At 43.2% G+C, this 19820-nt stretch overlaps 1 protein-coding gene across 2 annotated transcripts in view; it reads left to right on the top strand.

The window, feature by feature from the left end:
- The first annotated feature begins 9093 nt into the window (after positions 1–9093).
- The window catches only part of MAP3K9 (mitogen-activated protein kinase kinase kinase 9), a 60485-nt gene continuing 49758 nt past the window's right edge, over positions 9094–19820 (top strand). For both annotated transcript variants that reach the window (XM_064512525.1, XM_026095654.2), the window contains exons 1-2: positions 9094–9700; positions 12956–13369. In XM_064512525.1, the coding sequence (XP_064368595.1) occupies positions 9403–9700; positions 12956–13369 (712 nt within the window). In that variant the 5' untranslated portion in view covers positions 9094–9402. The remainder of the gene's footprint in view (positions 9701–12955; positions 13370–19820) is intronic.

Below are 19820 nucleotides of genomic sequence, written 5' to 3'. Positions count from 1 at the left end.
CTTTATTCATGACTATCACTTCCACTGATGTCAGCAAAACTGCACTCAATTTTTTTTTTAATGCAGAAGGTCTCTAGGATTTGGGACTTAGAAGGAAATAGTTCAGAGCTTATTGTAATCCAACTTTTCACAAGCCTCCCTTCTGCCTTACTCGTAGCAACAGGTCTAAACAACATACATCTTCTCAAAAAGGCTTGTATGTGATTGGCAGACCTGGTAGGAGCTTCTGGCAGATGCTATTCTCACTGTCTAATTGCATCTCCTGGTTCTACCAACCTCATACTCTCATAAAATTTGAAACAAGTGCTTAATGTTGTCAGAATTGCTCATAAATACAACAAACAAATTACAATAGACTGAGTTTAATGAAGTGATAGAAGAACATCAGCTCCAGGCTAGAAGTGTTTAGTAGAATGCGACTGATATTTCAGGAAAATCCATCAAATTCAGTTAGCTGAAGTGACCTTCAAGGAAATTCTGTGGGAGATGGCCATACAGGCAGTATGTGCGGCCTTGTATAGTCTACAGGAAAAGGAAAGAGTGCATTTCTGAATGCTTATTCTTTATGATAACACCTCTCTTCTCCTTCCCGCTGGTAAGATAGCAGGAGCCATTCTCTTGGTGATTTTTCTTTCTTTCTAACACACCCTATCCTAAATAAGATAGAAATGTGCTGAGAGTTATTGATATTTTTGATGGCATTCAGTCTCTGTGGATATAAACCTGTAAACTGGCACATTCTCTGAATCAGTCAGAGCAGGGGAAAAAAGCAGGAGTCCTAGATGTAGCTGTATAGTTACGTTAGAATGAAGACTAATTCAAACTCTAAGCAAAAATGAATTATACACCTACCTCACCTTACTGCACAGGTTTTAAGAATGAGAAACAATATTACATCCCCAAAGCATGTGTTTCTTTTTCCTCACGAGCACAATTTGCAATGGCATGGCACATGTAAGTGGCATAGAAGATTAAAAGGTCTAAATCTGAAAGAAAAAAAAAAACCAACTCATTTCAGAGTAAAAGGGAGTTGTTCTAAAGCAGAAGGTGAAGGAAAAGTGTGCCAAAAGTAGCGTGACACATAGACCACAACAAGGTGTCTTCCAAGCAGGAAGATGTTTAGGAAATCTGTGGACCTAAATCTTCCAGACCTCCTTGCACACCTAGACAAGGCTGGGTTTAGCGGCGTCATTAGCTGTAAAATGCAGGAAAGAGTTTATGTGCTTCTACATGGGTAACCTTGAGATTGTTTCTCATATATGCTACTAGCTGCATTTAGACAGTGCTGTATTTGCTGCTATACCACTGACTGGGCTTACTGGCCGGGGGATGTAGCCTGGGCCTGGCAAACTCTCCCTTGGATGGGGTGAGAACTCTCCCAGAGGAAGTGCTCACGAGCGAGATGACTCACACTACCTCATTCCTTCAGTGTTACGCAACTTGCTTTTTTCCAGAGTACATTCTCTCTGTGATTTTTTTCCTTTCAGTAAAAGTGCCTGCCTTTGTGGTGATTTCATCCAAAATGTGCAGGAAATTAAATAACGCAACCTGGCAGAGTATCAAAGGTCCGTTTTCTCAAGGAGAACAGGAAAAGGTAATAATGGTTTGAGGAACTGGAAAACAAATATGTCCTATGCAGACTGGAATTGTTTCATGTAAGCGAATAAAAACAATGAGCTTTCAGCCCTGAGGAAACAGCATGTGGCTCCAGCACGACTGAAAATAGCTTGGGCGAGAATTTCTTCATTGTTACCAGAGAATGGAAAAATAAACCGTATTTAAAAGGTGATGCTTGAGCAGAGGGGATGCGCATCTGCGGTGGTGCAGCTACCGAGTGTGCGAGCATGCAGCGCGGCTGGCCGGCAGCTTTGCCAAGGGGGGGGGGGGTTTCTCCCCCCAGCCCCTGCCACCATGGGGCTGGGGGGCCGGGGGACTGGGGGGCTGGGGGTCGGGGTGGCCTGCGGGGGTGGGCAGCCCCCCCGGCCCCCCGGCATCCCCCGGCGGCGGCCGCGCCTGCAGAGCACACATGCTCTGCTCCGTGTTTTCTTTCTTTCTTCGTTTTTTTTTAACCTTCCTGAAGCCAAAGGTTTCATTCTGCTGCTGTGTTAATTGAGACTGATGAGAATATCGATGCCAATTAGTTGCCGCTCCTGCTGGGCGGGCGATCTCCGTTCCACTCCGCTGGTGACAATGACCAAGAATAAGTGCGGGCAGGTTGCTGTAAATGTCATGTTGCGTCTTGTATCTCCAGAGCAAGTCTGAGGAGAAGGAGGGCTACCCAGAGGCTGACACTGCGGCTCCTCAGCGTGTGTGAAATTCCCGTGGCATGCGGATAATGAGCCCTGCCTCGTTATAGATCCTCCTCTCCTCTAGCTGTGGAATTTGTTAACTTTTCCCTCTACTATCCGCTTAAGAAATTTTGGCACAATATTGACAATTCCAGGACACATACCTTCTACTAGGAATAAGCAGGCAAAACAATTCATACACCAATATGTGATGAAAAGGAAGCATATTTCTAATTGCTCTTGCTCCAATGGCAATGAAGAAGCTATGTTATACCAGAAAGCTTGAGATAACAGGACGAAAATGTGAAAAAAGCGAGTTTTTGTAGCTATTGAAATGGTCTCACTATAGTATATTTTACATCCACATTCAGAATAATACAGGCAAATAGCACAGCAGGTTTTCCTGAAGCTTATTAGAAAATGGTGCATTCAGTTCAATGTTTTAATTGCACTAGAAGCCTGTCTTCGATACCAGTTAGGGGTTAACTTGTGTTGCACTCTTCAATCCTGTTAGGCTTCAGTAGGAGCAGCGTGGAATCTAACAAGAGCAAATATTGCTTCGGAATAAAGTAAAGGCTTTGCTGGCATGAATTGGAGGCAAATGCTTGACAAACAGTTCACTGTGAGTGAACTGAGAGCTCATTCTGTTCAGTGCTGGCTCACCTTTACCCCGTTGCCCATTAGTTTGACACAAGTTACAGAAAAATATATATTAAAAGATCTGAGAATTGTACAAAATTGTATTTTGACTCTTTTTCAAATTCTCTTTTCCTGTAAAGCCAAGTGTCCTACTTATTTTGAATACAAGCACCAAAGTTGACTTCAAAAAAATAGAGCATTACTCATCTGTGCATAAACATTTAGGATAATAGAGTCTGTCATATAAGACCTTTTAGGATGGAAGCTGAGAATCTCAGCTTCCTAGTGATATAAAATTTCAAATTCTACCACCAGTGGAGTAAGAAAACTTACGCTTGAGGAATACTTATGTGCAAAAAGCCTGTCGTTCATACTCTAATGAATCTTACACATATAGGTCCTTCCAGCAGCATAATTTGGAGGGAAAATGCCACACTGTGAGAAAGGAGGCATGTATCTGTCAGAAGCTAATTTTGTTTAATATCTTCTTTTGATAACTACTCAGGTACCAATTAGAGTCGAAGACACTCAACAGTGGAGGTCTGGCACTGCTCTGTCTGTGTAGGCTAATGCCGTGAGTCATACTCATCTCGCATGCTACAGAAGCTTCAGCTGTACGGAGCTGTATAATGCCTTTGTGGTATGCAGAGCCAGAGTCCACCATATGCCAATTACGGAAGAAAAAAAAAAGATAACGTAAATCAATTCTGGAATGTAAAGGCAGACTTCTTGAGATAGTTGCAGTAGTTTAACATGGTATTCTCTGGTATTCTTGCTCAGGGAGTTGATGTCTCTGGCTGTCTATGGAGCCAGTACTAAGAGATGGCATTGCAATAAAAACATTATGTGTCTTTCTGCCCATACTCACTAGAAGATCAAAACAGAATTAGCTGCATTTCCATGCAAGTACAAGGAAATCCCCTTCCAGGAGCCTTATGAAATATTAAATGGATACAGTATCATATTTGAGCTTAGTCACTAGGCAAAGAGTAGGCACTATATAGGGAAATCAAGACTGAAAATTTTCCAGTAAAAAGTCATACATTTTTTGAAAGAAGCTCCTCTAATAACTCTGCTAAGGGTTTAAACTGTGATTGCAAATAAAAGGAGACAGCAGGCAAATGTTGCCTGTTCCCTCAAGACAACAGGGAAAAAAACACTTACTACCATAGTGACCTATTTGGTCTTATTTTAGATTGAGGTTTATTATCCTGCATAGTAAGTTACCTTACTGAATACATCTTAGAGAAAAAGGACATCAGCCTCAATCAACACAGGTATTATTTTATACCAAATTAAAAGGCCATCTATTTTATTTTATAACTTTGTAATGTGTTTACAACAGGACATTTAGTGGAGCTATGATCTGGATCACAGAGCTGTGATTTGGATATGAACCCTGGTGTCTCTAACGGATGTTGTAAGTCTCACGGATGGTTAGAATGAGGAATAAAGCTTGTACCTGTCTTTCACGGTTTGAGTTCAGAGGCAGGAGTCTTCATTTTTTTGTTGTGTTTCTGAAGCTATTTGAGGATGGCAACCTGAAAACTGGCCCAATCTCTTTGTCTGAGGAACTTAAAACCTAAGCAAAACCATGGACTAACAGAGGAGACTTTGCTGGGTCATTACTTGGGTGGAAGGTCTCTATGGGAAGCCAGGGTGCCCCAGGCATCGCTGGCGATGCATTAGGAAGCAGAGCACTGAAGCAGTGCTGAGCCAGATGCTGGGCATGGCACTGATGGGTATTGTGCTGCTGTTTCATTTTTAACATGAAACACAAAAAGGAAGACCAGGGCCACCAGTGGCTGTAAAGATGTCAGGGCTGTTTCCCGAAAGGTTTACTCTAGTATCTGCCAAACTCCAGTGGGTGCACTTGCATTGCACTAATGTCAGTTCCTCTGTTCAGATCTGTTATATTAGTTGTTCTACACACTTACAAAACTGTGGCACGACGTTGCTTGTGTAGCAGTGCACAGTTTTGGTGTTCCTCTGCAAGAGTGGCTGCTCGTCAGTGCCAAATGAAACAGGACCTATAAATGTGGCTTGGATTGCACTTTTGAGACAACACACTGTATGTAAGTGGAAGTTATTACAAAACCAAAGTCAAACAACATTTCAGTTAGCTGTATATCTATCAGTGTAGGCAGAAGTCTCGTTTGAAATTCTTTCTCTGTTTTATTTTTCTTATATGGATGATGATAATTGTATCACTACCTTATGCTTTGTGGTACATATGAAATCGTTCTGACACCTGTAACAATAGTCATGTAATCATTGCTATATTTTATTATAAAAACAAATTCAAACTAAATTTAAAAGGTAAGTCTGACTGTGAAATCTACTGGAAGCTCCCAGATCTTACTTGGCCCAGAATTTCCACTACCCACAGTTTTTAGTCTTGTTTTGTTTTCCAGGTCATCTGTTCTATGAAGAAAGAAGAGATAACCATCTGGGAGATTAGCATATATATTTCATGAAGCAGAGTAGAGCTCTCTCTTTTCTTGACTCAGATGCTACAGACCCAGATTCCCAGCCTCCCTCCTAGCTAGCGCAGCACAGTCCATAAAACTTCTGTTGCCAGTGGCTTACCCCTCTCCCCTACATGAAGAACAAACCTACCCTAAGGCAGCATTGGCAAGGCAATACTGTTCTAAAGTGGGGGAAAAAACACACTCCTGTTTTGCAGCTATGCAGAGAGGCGATCTACAGTGATAGAAGAATCAATTTGGCAGTAAAACTTACATTGAGGAGATGTTATCACCGACTGATCAGATAACTCTGTCCACTGGCCTAAGGTACATCTCCAGAGTGGTTTATATGGTTATATGTATAGATAAAAGCACAGAATCCATCTGAGAAAGATCCTCTGAAATGTATATAAGCAAAATAAGAGCATTAGTGATGGGTTAATTTAAGATGCTATATAAACTACCATGGAATTTAAAAGGAGTGAGCTGCACTAAGCAGATGTACTAAGGAGCATCACCTTCATCTTCTGTGCTTTCTTACTGTGCTGGCAGATAGACGCTTTCATCATAGCTATAATTGGAAGTAGTCCAGTACTGTGATGCAGTTTGACTATATTAGTACTTTTTCTTCTTTCTGGACATTCCCTTTCCTTCTTTCTGTGGCATTTTGATTTTTTTTTCCTCTCTCAGAGCACAGAGGCTAGGAGCACAGTGCCAACATTTTCGTATCTAGAGTAGGTTTAGAACTATGGGCTGGCATAGTAACATGCTGTTATAGAGCCACTAGGTCCAGCGAAGACAGAAGAAAGATGTCAGTTAGAAGGGAAAGTATTCATTTAGGAGTCTGCACAAACATCACATGGAAGACAGGGCAAAAGCTGAGATGGTGGTTCTAAATATATATGAATAATGAAATGGAATAAACTCAGCCCCTTCCACGGCTTCTCTAAACAAGGGCTTGGGATATACTGGCCTGTTTGTCTGTCCTCTAGTAATTTCTGTTGTCTTAACGTAGAAGCAAAAATGAGCCTGATTTAAAATCCTTGGTCTAAAATTTCCAGCTTGGGGGAAGTCTGACCCACACTCAGATTATCATTCACATTTTTCAGGTTAGACTCTCCTTTTAAAACATGCTGTACTACGATACAGAGGCCACCAGGCGGCAGGATTCTGTCTTGTTTTTAGGCCACAAGAGCAGACAACTCAGATGCATGCGTGAGTCATTTTTTCTCATGGTTTCCACTATCTACATTCACCAACTCTCTACTTTAAATCCTTCAGTATTTTATAGCAGTGATCAAAATAGGTGCAAAATAGCAGAAAGACAGGAAACCTGTACTTTGTTGCAAGTCTTACTAAAATTTTGGTGTTACAATTTTTTAAGTATAATATTCACTTTGAAGCCTATTTCCTCATTGTATAAATTAAAGACCCCATTTTCCCATAAATTAAATCAGAGAGAAATGTAACTGTGGCAGTTCTAAATAGGGACATTAGCACCAGTCCTTCAGATTTCATCTCAATCATCTATTGTTTGTCCTACAAAAATTACTAATACAACTATTTGTTACGCCTCAGCTTTGTGATCAAGACAAGCTAAACGAACTACGGGCTGTTGCCAAAAGGCCAGACTGGCTGTCCCCCTCACCTGTCCTGTCCTGCTCCCTGCCTTGTGCTGGCTTTAATGAGTGTACAGTCCTGGTGCAGGCCAGATCAGCCCAGAGCTGATTGAAAACTAACTGCTTTTACTTGGTGGCTTAGCTTTCAGTTGGATAAATAAGCCGAAATGACCCCGTGGCTGTGCAATCGCTACAGCTGGAATCGGGAAAGCAGGTCAAGCATGTGACGAGGGGCAGGAAAGTCCCTTTCACCATCAGGGTGATTAATATTGGATAAGCTTAGCCATATTGTGAAAGCACACCCTTAATAACAAACGAATAGTGGAGAGGAGGCATCCTCAGATCCGTCCTCACTCTGGCAACAGGCGATGGAGATAGAGGGCAAAACCTAAAGCTCACTTGTCAGACATGGTCAGTTTGAAAACCAGTGGGACAACATGCCCTATTCTTCGGTGCGTCATGTCAAAATGTAAATTCTGACCCAACTACACACATTTTGCTCTTCATATGTAAAATAAGGATTAATACGGCAGTTCTTTCTAGGCCATTTTTGTTGTCAGAAATAAAGGAAAATTTTCAGCTCCGTACAGGGTCCTCCAAAATACTTATTACTAAGTTTCAGGGGATGAAGGTGTTTCCCCAGAAAACAGACTAGCAAATTCAAGTATTTCACAAAACAATAAGGATTATGAACTACTTCTGTAACTCAGAGCATGCTTTGCTTCAGATCTCCATCACTCTTTTTAGAACAGAGACCCAGGTGCTTCCCAAGTGCAGCGGCATGATGCTAACATAGGCATAGACATAATACGGAGACAGGCAAAGCACAACATTTAAGAACTCTGTGCATAAAACAAATACCTCACTAGGGAAGGGAAGATTATTTAAATTTAATCTTACAGAGCGTAGAACCGTGCAACTCCTTTTGCAGAATGCTAAAGAAAAACTAAGCCCAGGATTTTAAATAGCTGGGAAGGGAGTGCGTATGTTTGGGGAAACTCAGAATCAGTGCGCTTTGCAGAGGTGAAACAGGAACAGGGTCTTTTCACATGCAGTTTTACCACTGGGCACCAAATGGTGAAGGGGGGAAAAAAGCTCCCTTTTATGTCACTGTGAACACGACCAGGTCCTTTTCACAAGGCCTGTTATCACTGCGAATTGAAAAATGGTGGCAGCAAGGAGAAGGAATTCGCGCTGTAAGGACCAAGAAGCTATATGCTGACTGTAAGAAAGCAAAAAATAAATTTTGTTGTTTAACAACATATTAAATGTAATAAATGTTGTTTAACGTTTAATAAATGCTTTCACTAGGGATACGTCCATGTTAACCTTACCAGTAACGATGAGGCAGCGCCTGCACTGAAACACAGGATGAATTAGCTAATAGCGGAATGGCCAAAAACCCTGTTTTGACTCGGTTTCTGGATGGAGCCTCCGCTCCAGGCGGCTCCGCCAGCGCCATTGCGCGGCCGCGCCGCGCCGCGCCGCGCCGCACCGCACCGCACCGCACCGCGCCGCGCCGGGGGAGCGGCCGGGGGACTTCAGCCCCGGCCTTGAGGAGGGACCAGCGCCGACCCCCGGCCCCGGGCCCCGCCGCCGCAGCAGCGGCACCGACCCCAGCCCCGGCTGCCGCCATGCCGGCGCTGCCCGCCCCGCCCCGCCCTCCCGGCAGGTGCGCCCCCCACCCCCCGCCCGGCGGCTGCCCCCGGCTGCCATTGGCTAGCAGCGCCTCTGTTGATCCCGCCCTCCGACTGACGGCGGGCGAAGATCTCCCCACCCACCCAATGGGGAGGAAGGTCCCCCACCCTCACTCCTGGCCGGTGTCCTGCCCCCCTGTTCCCAGCCAATAGGAGACGGGGAAGGCGGAGCTGGGAGCGCCTAACTGACAAGCGCCGCTGGGCCAATGGGAAGCAAAAGCTGACGGGCCGGGGGCCAATTGGAGGACCATCGGTGAGTGCGAGCAGGGAGAGGGGATGGGCGGGGGGGGCGTGGCCAAGCGGGCGAGGGCCTTCAATCGGGTCAGGGAGGTGTTGAAGGGCGGCAGCGGCAGCCAATAGCAGCGAGGGGGCGGGAGCGCGCCCTCCCCCCGCCGCCGAAGCTGCCAGAGAGTCAGGTGGCTCCGGGATGCGCGGCCGCGGCGGCCGGCGGAGGCGGGCCGCGCCGGGGCCGGCGGCGGGGCCGCGGCTCGGCAGTGCGCGCTGCCTGCCCCCGCCTGCACCCGCGCTGCGCTAAGCGGCCCCCGCGGGCCCCCGCCCGGCGGCGCTGCCGGGAGGCGCCGGGCCGCATGAACAATAGGCGGCGGCCCCGGCCCCGGCCCCGGCCGCGCCGCCGCCGCCGCCCGCAGCGCCCGGCTCCAGCGGGCGCCTCCCCCTATGGAGCGGCCTCGCCATGGAGCCCCTCACAGCGCTCGGCCAGGAGGGCGCGGGCGGCGGGGAGCCGCCGGGCGGCCCGCTCTGGACCGCCGTCTTCGAGTACGAGGCGTGCGGCGAGGACGAGCTGAGCCTGCGGCCGGGGGACGTGGTGCAGGTGCTGTCCCGGGACGCGCACGTGTCCGGCGACGAGGGCTGGTGGACGGGCAAGATCGACCAGCGCGTCGGCATCTTCCCCAGCAACTACGTGAGCAGCGGCGTGCCGGGGGGCGGCCCCGAGCTGCGGGCCCGCTACCCGCCGCCCCCCGCCATACAGCGTAAGGCGGCCCGGGGCCCGCGGGGTGGGGGGGGCGGAGGGCAAAGTCATTTCAGCCCCTTCAGTTTTTTAGCTGGTATCTACAGCTGCGGAAAGAGGAACAGTCTCAGATAGCTGCTTCTAGATCCTGTTTCTCAATTCTTGCCCCTGACTTTTTCCTGCTAATACTAAGATTTCTGTAGGGGGGGAGGGGAGAGGCAAAGATAAATCTTCAAGCTAGTAGGCTTTTCTAGAAACAGAAGGGAGTAGAAAGATGTTCTGTCCTATCTAGGACATAATGTCTCCAAGGAATACAAACTAATAGCCTTTTCCCCCCCTCTCTATTTTATGTCTGCTTGAAAGCATTTAGGTAAAACTCACTAGTTCATAATATTGCCCTTGGGACTGCAAAAGGTTGGGCAGTAGCACTTTCTTCTTTTCTGCAACAGTATAGCTTGATTTTTTTTTTTTCTCACAAATGCAGAAAATGTAGAAAATGTCTAGTAAATTTTGCCTTTGAGGGAGTTAAAATGTGTGCCCTCCCTGCCCTAGAGGACCATGTCTACAGAAACTCCTGAAGCCCCAACTCCCCATCTGTTCTTGATTGTGCAAGGGCAATCTTTTTAATAATGGCTTCTCCTAAGTTCCTACATTTTTTTTTGTGGTTGGATAGTCCAGGAACAGTTGTAGAGTTGCACTTTCCCCATTGTCCTTGTGCTACCCTTCTGCTGCCATAACAGGAATACACAGCTTCTGCTCCCTGAAGTCGTCAACCATATGTTCATGATAAGATAGAACTTGTTCTTCTCTAAGGTTTTTTAATATGCCAAAAGGCTTTTTTATTTTTTTTTTAAAGGAACAATGCAATTTGGACAGGTTGTATACCGTAAGTTATATGGTAAAGTTGGTTACTGTTGAATTGGATATTCAAGTTTAATGTGACAAATCCCTCTGCTCTTTGCAAATAATGATAATCACTTTTACAGCTGGTGAAGTTAGTTTGATAGCTGTTTGGAATAACAGTCTACTGTTAACTTGCTTATTGGAATACAAGAATAATAGACTTTACTGTGGGTGGTCTGAGGTTATCATTCCAGAGATTGTTTGACAAAGGTGTTGCAGTGCAAGTCTGAGAGACTCTGCTTCCGCTCACAGCTGTAGTAATATGGTTTGTAACTACATGCTATCTTTCAGTCATCAAAGTAATATGCTTCAGTCTTATCTCAGTGGGGGTACTGTGAGAGATGAGAGTTGTACTCTTACTGCATAGCCTGTTAGGGCTGTCAGTGTGGGGCCAAACTGAAGGACCTTCATCTGTACTGTGGGCTGTTAGCCACCAGGGTCTAAATTAAATAGCTTAATCAAACGGCATAATGAATACTGATTAAATAATAACTACTTTGCTGTTGTCATCATGGCCACTGGTTCATGGCTTATAAGCTCTGTAATTCCTTACTGGTCCCCAGAGGAATGGTAACACTTCAGTTCTTAAATTTTAAGGTGATAAAAAGTATCTGTTAAACATTCCCATTGTCTTCGCAGTTCAGTACAGTGAGTCTGCCAAATTAAACTTGAGTTTAGAAAATTGGTTAATGTGTTTAGAAAGGTGAAGAAAAACAAGTCTTCCGTGCAGTAATGTAGCTGTGCACTACTCATGCCTGCAGCCTCATGGTCTGTGTAACTAAGCTGTGAAAAGGAAGGAACTGATTAAACACAAAGTTCCCTTTCTAAAAACTTAGGCAAAGGTGAGCTTTTTTCTTCTGAGAAAACTACCCATGTGGGTGAGGTGGCCATTCTGCCTTGAAGAAACATACACGTTCAAGGTGGTGCTGAGATCTTACTCAGAAATGAAAGAAAACCTTCTTTGCAGAATAACTTGCGGTATAACGTGTTACATTTCGTCTGGAAGCGTAAATCTCATACAGGCGTTATGTCCCAGAGTTATCCCAGCGTGTGTTCTGAAGCCAGGCAGGAGACCGCGCGCGGGAACGGCACCGGTTCCGCTTTCCGCGTGTTTGGCCCCGCGCCTGCCGCTCCCGCCCGGCTGCCTCCCCTTCCGCGCGTCCCCTCTGCGGGCGGGGCGGAAGCGCTTCCGCGGGGGCGGGGCGGGCGGGCGGGGCGCGGCGCCGCCCCGGAGCTGTCCCTTCAGCACCGGCCGCGGCCGCGGCCGGCCGCGCTCCCCGCGCCCGAGGGCTGCCGCATCCGTGCGGCGTCCGGGGACGCTGCTGGCCGCCCTGATACCGCCTGCGGGGGTCGGGGGGTCGCTGGCAATCTTGCTTTGCGGCCTATGTATTTGTTTGTCTTCAAGCTTTTAATTGCTCCTGTCGCCAGGAGCAGGTGAAGGGACAGCGCTGTCGGTGCTGGAATTTCCCTGACCCAAGGGGATGGGAGCAGGCATTTGATCTGTTTAGATCTCTCTATCAAAGAGAGGTACCAGAGCATCTCCTTTTGTGAATTCTCAGCAACACAGTAGTCTCATATCAGTAGTCGTCATTGTTACTGTAGTCTTGTTCTAAAATCTCGCTGTTTCTGGTCAGCATCTACTCCTTTCCCTCTACTCCTTTTCTAGTCATTGGTAGCTCATCACCATTTGAACATGAAGACTGTTATTGCAGGAGCAAAACCTTCTCTGTAGGTAAAGTATGTATAAATCCTTGAAGTTCACAGTGCTAATGAAAAGATGTATTCACAGTAACAAATTCTTTTCCCCTTCTGGATGGGGAAGGACCTTTCTTCCTTTTGGAAAACTTTCCTGGCCAGTTTTCTAGCTTGCTTCCCATCACACTTTTGTTCATGAGGGATGATGGAACACCAGGAAGAACAACACATGCATCCTTATGACCCTAGCTAAGGAGTCTGAGGTATTGGCTGTATTGCATGGGAAGGCTGGTAATATCATACCTGTATGTATTCAATTACTTGTAGTTTTGACAAGGGTGTATCCTTAACAGGGTTTCAGCATGTTAAGATGAGGCTATTTTATTAAGTGTATCATTCACCACCCTTGGGTCAAATCCATCACCGTTCACATTGAATACTTCATACAGTGTTTATTATAATAGTGCAAGTTCTACTTTTATCACACTGTATTTGGTAATAAAAGACTGTTAGAAAGGACTGCTGCTTTTGTTTGTATTGTTTCAGAGTGAAAATTTTTTCTTCTCCTAAGGGTTGGCTTATTTTGCAAGGGTGAAGTTGGGCAATGTGGACTCTTTCAGTTTATATATGGGTTGCATAGTTGCTAAATGTTTACATCTTTTTTTTCCTCTCTCTCTAGTCCTGGAGATCGACTTCTCGGAGCTTGTTCTGGAGGAAATCATTGGCATAGGGGGCTTCGGAAAAGTGTATCGAGCTGTATGGATAGGAGATGAGGTTGCTGTCAAGGCAGCCCGCTATGACCCTGATGAGGACATCAGCCAGACCATTGAGAATGTCCGCCAAGAGGCTAAGCTCTTTGCGATGTTAAAGCATCCCAACATCATCGCCCTCAGGGGTGTGTGTTTGAAGGAACCTAATCTCTGCTTAATCATGGAGTTTGCCCGTGGAGGATCACTAAACAGAGTGTTGTCTGGTAAAAGGATACCTCCTGACATACTAGTGAACTGGGCCGTACAGATTGCAAGGGGAATGAACTATCTGCATGAGGAAGCAATTGTTCCCATAATTCACCGTGACCTCAAGTCCAGCAACAGTAAGTGTGACAGTGAACAGCCAGGGTACTGGGATGGGATTTCAGAAAGAAACAGTACAAAGAAAAGAGGGGAATAATGTTAATTTAGAAATCAGCTTTTGTGAACCACTGTATCCTCTAATCCATTTCCATAGGGGTTTAGTTCTCTACAGTATGGTGCTACAGACCACAGGATATAAAAGTAACTAAAATGATTGGATGCCAAAGCAGTTGTAATTGGATCATGCTTCTGTAGTAGTTAATATATGTACAGTATCTCGGTTTTACTGGCATCTCAGCAGACTGTATGTTGGAAAGTCCTGCTGAATTTAAAATGCAGATCCTCCTTCCCCTACTTGGAAGGAGAAATGCTTCTTCAGAAAGATAAATGCTCCTAAGCCTAAATTTTACTTGCTAAATTCTGCTAGAGAAATGTAGGCCCATTTTCCTTATGGGCAAAGTTACCCTATCTCTGCCAAACTGGATCTTCTGCCTAGCCGTTATAGAGGTGGTGTTGATAAAAACATTAACTCAGATGCCGATGAAGCGTTGTTCCAGTAGGTTTCCTTGAACACCCAGATCTTGAGCTGGTATTTGTGGTGCTTTACATGGGATGCAGCTGGCCCATTAGAGCATGGGGACTAAAGGTTTGGTTTTTATGATTCTGGAAATAGTGCTGAATACTTCTGTAATACCAATGTCCTCTGCAATTTCAGTGTTTTTTGTAGTGTATGTATTTTCCCAAACTAAAACTGCCTTGAATTCAAAGGCCTACTTAGAACCATTATTTACAGGTGTGGGAGCAAATTGCTGCAGTGGTTTTAAGATCATCATCTTTCTTACTGATGTATGCATGCAGCTGTTTGGCCTTTCTTTCTGCTTATCTCTGCCTACGTGGCACAAGCAAACATGTATGCTAGCTTCAGTGGTTTGGTTAGGTGCATTCATATAAGCTCACTTTCATTTATGATTTGAATTAATAAGAAGTGCTATGAATTGGGTGGCTGAGATGCAGACATGTTCTCTTTTGCTTTGAGAGCAGTTAACATCTAGCAAAGGGATCTGACAGATAGGTGCAAGTTATTGTATCTTAAATAGATCCTTCAGAGCCAGAATTAACTGTTACAATGCTTGATATTTCTATGCATTTCCAATCCTTGTAGAACCTCCCTACATCTTTTTGGCTTGAATCTTGTGGCAGTGAATTTGCATAGTTGAATTTTGCTGTGGGAGGGAAGCAATGTATTGTGAACTCTTGTTAATGAGTCTGAAGATTCAAATTATGGGAGTTTTCATTGTAGTTTCTTTACTACTATTCTTATGCTATTCAGGTTTTGGTTTTTTTGTTGTTTAAAAAAGGAAATGACTTTAAAAGTTTCCTAATACCAAAACTTTCCCCTTCCCTTACAGATGGCAGTGTATTCATGGGCATATTGATAAGTGAATTGATTAATGGATAACTTTAACTTCATTTGTGAATAAAAAATAAATCGCTCTTAAGTATTGGGCCTTTCCCCCTTGTCTAAGAAAGCATTTACTTACTGATTTCATAAACAGGCTGCTAAGATTTTATTTCTTGAGGCTATCTGAACATTTTTGAGGTTTAGAATATAAGCTATTTCTAAAATAAAAATAAATTAACTCCTGGTATTTCACTGTTTGTTTTATTCAGAGGCTAGAGACTACTAATTGTAAAAAAGGGAAACATATCAACCAGAGTTCAAGTTAACCTAGAGGGACACTGATGCAAAATGTCACTGACCAAACCCCATTATGGATGTTAGAAAACATCTGTACTGTTAGCAGCAAGAGTAAATGTCTCTTGTCACCATAAATTAGTGGTACATAACTTGCGCTGCACTGTAAATTGTCAATGAGAAGCTGAGAGTTTTGCTAAATATATTACTAGAATATTCTTCATTTTGGAAGAAAGCAATAGGAAAGGAAGAGGAAGAATGAGTGGGAATGCCTGTGAAAGGTTAAGGTAGAAGAATTCTAAATTGTCCTGTGTTTGGAGTGGAGAGACAGATTTATATGGTGGTCTGGACCAAAGATACCATCAGATCTAGTACAGAAATATCATGTATAGAAAACTTTTCTTCCAGCCCAGCAAAGTCTGCAGAAAGCAGTAACGCAGTTGGGAAATGAGATAAATGTAGGGGCTAATATTACAGAAAAGGACTTTAGATCATTTTCAGTGAAACTTGCTTTTTTGTAAGTCTGCTTTGAAACAAGATAAATTAATAGCCTCAGGTGTGGGATTGACATATTGCAGCTGCTGTTTACTTCTTTAGTTTGTTAACATACTCTTCTTCATTCTATGCTATGTGGGAATGAGAAATTTCTGAAAAAAAACCCCCAGCACTTGAAAATGTTCTCTTCTGGGTGTGTTTATAAGACGAGTATCATAACTATCAGATTATGACAAAGGTGGGGCTTTTTGGGGTGTGTGTGTGTGTGAAATTGCCCTAAAAGTATGTATTACCTATATGTGTAGATAGACTTAACTCATGGTTATCTCTAGAACAACAGCTTTGGGCTGCCCAAGTCGCGTCTTTCTGGAATACCTTGTGGTGCTCATGTCTCTTTTTCACTCTATCTAATGCATGTCTTGGATGTTTATCTGCCCTGTTTTCTGTAAAATGCTGTCGTTCAAATTTTGCAAAAGTGAGTGGACTAAGTATGTTATTGTATCCTGATTCATACATGGCTTGTATTTTCTGTGGGGTTTTTTTGATGTACTTAGGTTTCTCCATTACTTAGGATAGTTGAGAACTGGTTAGTATTAGCTTATTTGTGGCTATAGAATTACAAGCTTGTAGCATGTTCTTTGCATAAGATACCGCCCATTAACTGAGGAACAGTGATGTGTCTCTGGAGAAGCAACAGCTTTTGCTTGCAAGAACTAGGGCAAGATTATTGCAGACATGCTTCTCTCACTTATTAAACATCTGCAAGTACTGTAGAGCAGTCATGGGAGCATCAGCCATGTTGATCTGCTGATTCTTGCTGCTTAGGTTTAATAATAGGCAGTGATTCTCATACATCTTACCTCATTTTCAAGAACCAGCTGGTAGCTGAGACCTGCACTATCCGAGGATGCAGGGACAGGGCTTAAGAATCAGTTTGGGAGTTAAAGAACAAGGTGGGGGAATGAGAAAGAGTAAGGTTGCCTTATATTTAAAATCAAGTTTCCCACTACTAGAATAATAGTAGAAAATCATAGAATGCCTTGTTTGGAGATGTCCTCCTATTTTTAGGCAAATAACCGTGTGCATGAGGACACTACTTTATACTGAATCTTCTAAGAATGTCTTGGTGTTATTTTGCTGTTGAGAATGTAAGTCAAATGGGCAGCTTAGTGAAAGTCTGAGAACTTACCCAATGATATTTGTGCAAGGATTTGGAAAAACCTTTTTTAATCTAAACTATTGCAGCTTAGGCTGTGGACTTGACTAATAGGTGCCAGAAAAAACATCTCAGAATAGTTCTCCAAATTTTAGATGGCGTAATAAGAGCACACAAGGCTTTGATTGCTTTAGAAAGGTAACTTCGTTTTGTGCAGAGACTGAATTTGAGTGGATTATTTGAAATTTCAGGAGGTGTCTATCTGCTGAGATTTTCCCAGTAAGAAGCACCCTCTAAAGCAATTGTCTGTTTTCTTTCATTTATCCAAAAAGGTGGGCATCTTACTTCTGTTGCTCCATTTTCCTTCATTTTTTTTCCTCTCATTTTCTTTCACTTAGCTTTCTTAAATCTAATGCTAATGCATTAATAGTATAGAAAGTGCCTTGCAAGTTTGGGGCAGATTTTAGTTGTAGACCTCAGAGGTCTACAACTGTGAACTGCTTATTTTCATTGCTTTGTGGATGTTACCAGGAAGTGAGCATATACAGATCTTTACAGAATAAATTACACATTTGTGATTTTGATGAGCCTGTGATCTATTTTTTAGAGACCCTGAAATTCTTTTGCTGAATTTCAATTCATTTGGCAGTCAACTTAAGTCTGGTAAGTGGGTGTTACAGTGGATCCTTCAACTGGGTGTGCAGGTCCATCTGGAATTATCAACTTGTACATCAGTCATATAACTACACAAGAGAATGAAAATAACCCAGTAGGTCTCAGAAACGCTGGAAAAGCAATTTTGTTCTGTTGTGTAAGCAGATCTTTCTTCTTTGTATTGCATTTGACTCAGATTTTATGCAATATAAGGAATTAATCATATTGACAGAATAATCTCTGGCTTCTTTTTCTTCTCTTCATCTGGTGATACGGCCACCCTTTGCCTCTTCAGCTGCATGTTGGTGCCCTGCTGAGTGTGTGTTATGTAATCATTTATAGACTTTTCCCAACATGGAGGTTGCTGAATAATCTAAGTTCTGAGCTACAGAAAGGAGCAACTAGGAATGTCTGCTGAAGTCAGCATCATCATGTAGTTTAGAACAGCCCTTGGAGTGAGTTTGTTTGTTTGTTTCTTTCTTTCTTTCTCTCTCTCTCTTTTTTTAAAAAAAAATTGACTTGGCATTTCTGGCCACAGGAAGGTTTTTGGTATGTCATGCTGAGGAGGAAAAGGTTTTCATCTTAGTTTTAGTGAAATATTGGAAGTAATGCAGCTGTTCCTGTTTATTTCTCTATTTTTTTTGTCAACATTAGATATGCCAGGGTTGCTGCAGGAATAATGCCAAGTAACTAATGCCAGAGAGAACTAGCAAGAGAATCTTTGCCCTTTTTTGACTGGTCAGCGAAATATGGTTATTCTTTGCACTACGTTAAAAGGTTTTGCAGAAGGGGTTCACGCCGGTTAGCAAAGTGCTTTCTAAAAGTCACTATGTTTGTTTTCCACAAAGTGGCACAAGATTAGCAGCAAAGTGACGTGGTCAGCGTTAAAGAATGAGATAAGGACAGAGCTCAAAATAAAACTCAACAGTTCCAATATGATCAGGTCAGTAGTTCTTCCCTTACAGTTCTTTGAAAATGTTCACCTCTCCTACTTTTTGGAGCACAAAGTGAAGTCTAGTATGCTGAGATTCAAAGCTCTAGTTTTCTAAGGACCTCCTAACTCTGCTACACTTATTTCTTTTATGCTGTTGATAAGCCTTTTTCCTTTCATAAAGGCACTAATATAACTGCCTTTGTATGGTTTCTGGACAGTTGTTCCTAGAACTTCCAATATTCCTTGATATATATATATATATGTGTGTGTGTGTGTGTATATATACATCTGTATGTATATTTAAAGTACAGGCAGAATTTAGAAGCAAGGATTCCATGTAACTAGTTCAAATCCAACCCAAGGACAACAGAACTTGAATATTACATATCAGTCTTGATAATATGCAGTAGCAATTGCCTTCCTGTTCCAGTATTCAGGTCCTAATTCATTCATAATTGACCATCTTCCTGCTGGTCTCCTCAGAGAAGTATAAGTACTTAATATAAACTTCTTGCTGTCTCTGGTAGCGTCACAGAAGAGAGTTCGTTCAGGGTCTGGTTAGAGCACCTTGGCGGTGCGGTTTGGAAAGCTGCACTGCAGTTGCCACTTCTAGTACATTAATGTAATTTGCTGACTAATTCTCCAGTATTATACCTTCTGTCATAACAGATCACCTTTGTCAGTGCAATTAAATAAGTGAATAATACGTCATACAAAGTAGGGTGAAACTATTTTGATGGCATCTAAATTCTTTACACTGTGAATTACTTGATCTGGCCTTAGCTGCGTGCTCCCCTGCCTGTGGGAGGACAGTGATGAGATGATGAGAATGTGATTTTTTTTTTCTTTTTTCTTTTTTTTTTTTTTTTTGACAGCTGCTGGAAGGTTGATCTTGTGGAGATGTTTGCAGGCACAGTTCTAGGACAGCTAATCAGTCAAATCTTGTTTTTTAAGATTGAGAAAAAAGTGTGTACGGTAGAAATCTAGCCTTTCAGATAGCCTGAATATTTTCTGCAAGGTGATTAAAGCTCATTTTTTTCAGGTTTTGCCCTTAACCAGTTATCTGGTACTATGGGTCTGCTATACCATATTGCTAATGGTGCACAAATCCTAGTTCTGGTTTGTCTGTTCCTTTCTCTGTTATGTCCCCAAAACGTTAGCATTTCTGTGTATATCCTGATCACTCATGTTGTGATTGACAAAAACCAAAGAACTGTACCTTCTTATCCATGCCTTCTTATGCATCCTTCTTATCAGGATGAAATACCAGCGATGACATGGCTTTTTGTTGAACAGGATGCAATAAAATATTTTAATTTCATGTGTTACTAGCTCAGAAGAGGTTATTAGTTCTGAGGAATTATACTTGAAGGCAATGCTAACTTTTAAGCTGTTGAAATATTGGGAATTCACAGTAGTAGGGAGACAGTTTACTTTGTGTTTGTTCTTAGCTTGTCTAAACCAGTGCAACTACTTTCCTGTCTGAGAGACTTGACAGATGCTTTCATACTGCAGTCTTATTATTCTGAGTAAGTG

Source organism: Dromaius novaehollandiae, chromosome 5 (assembly GCF_036370855.1).
Source record: "Dromaius novaehollandiae isolate bDroNov1 chromosome 5, bDroNov1.hap1, whole genome shotgun sequence".
In the NCBI taxonomy this organism is placed as follows: Eukaryota; Metazoa; Chordata; class Aves; order Casuariiformes; family Dromaiidae; genus Dromaius; species Dromaius novaehollandiae.
This window is presented reverse-complemented; position numbering and strand designations above follow the sequence as displayed.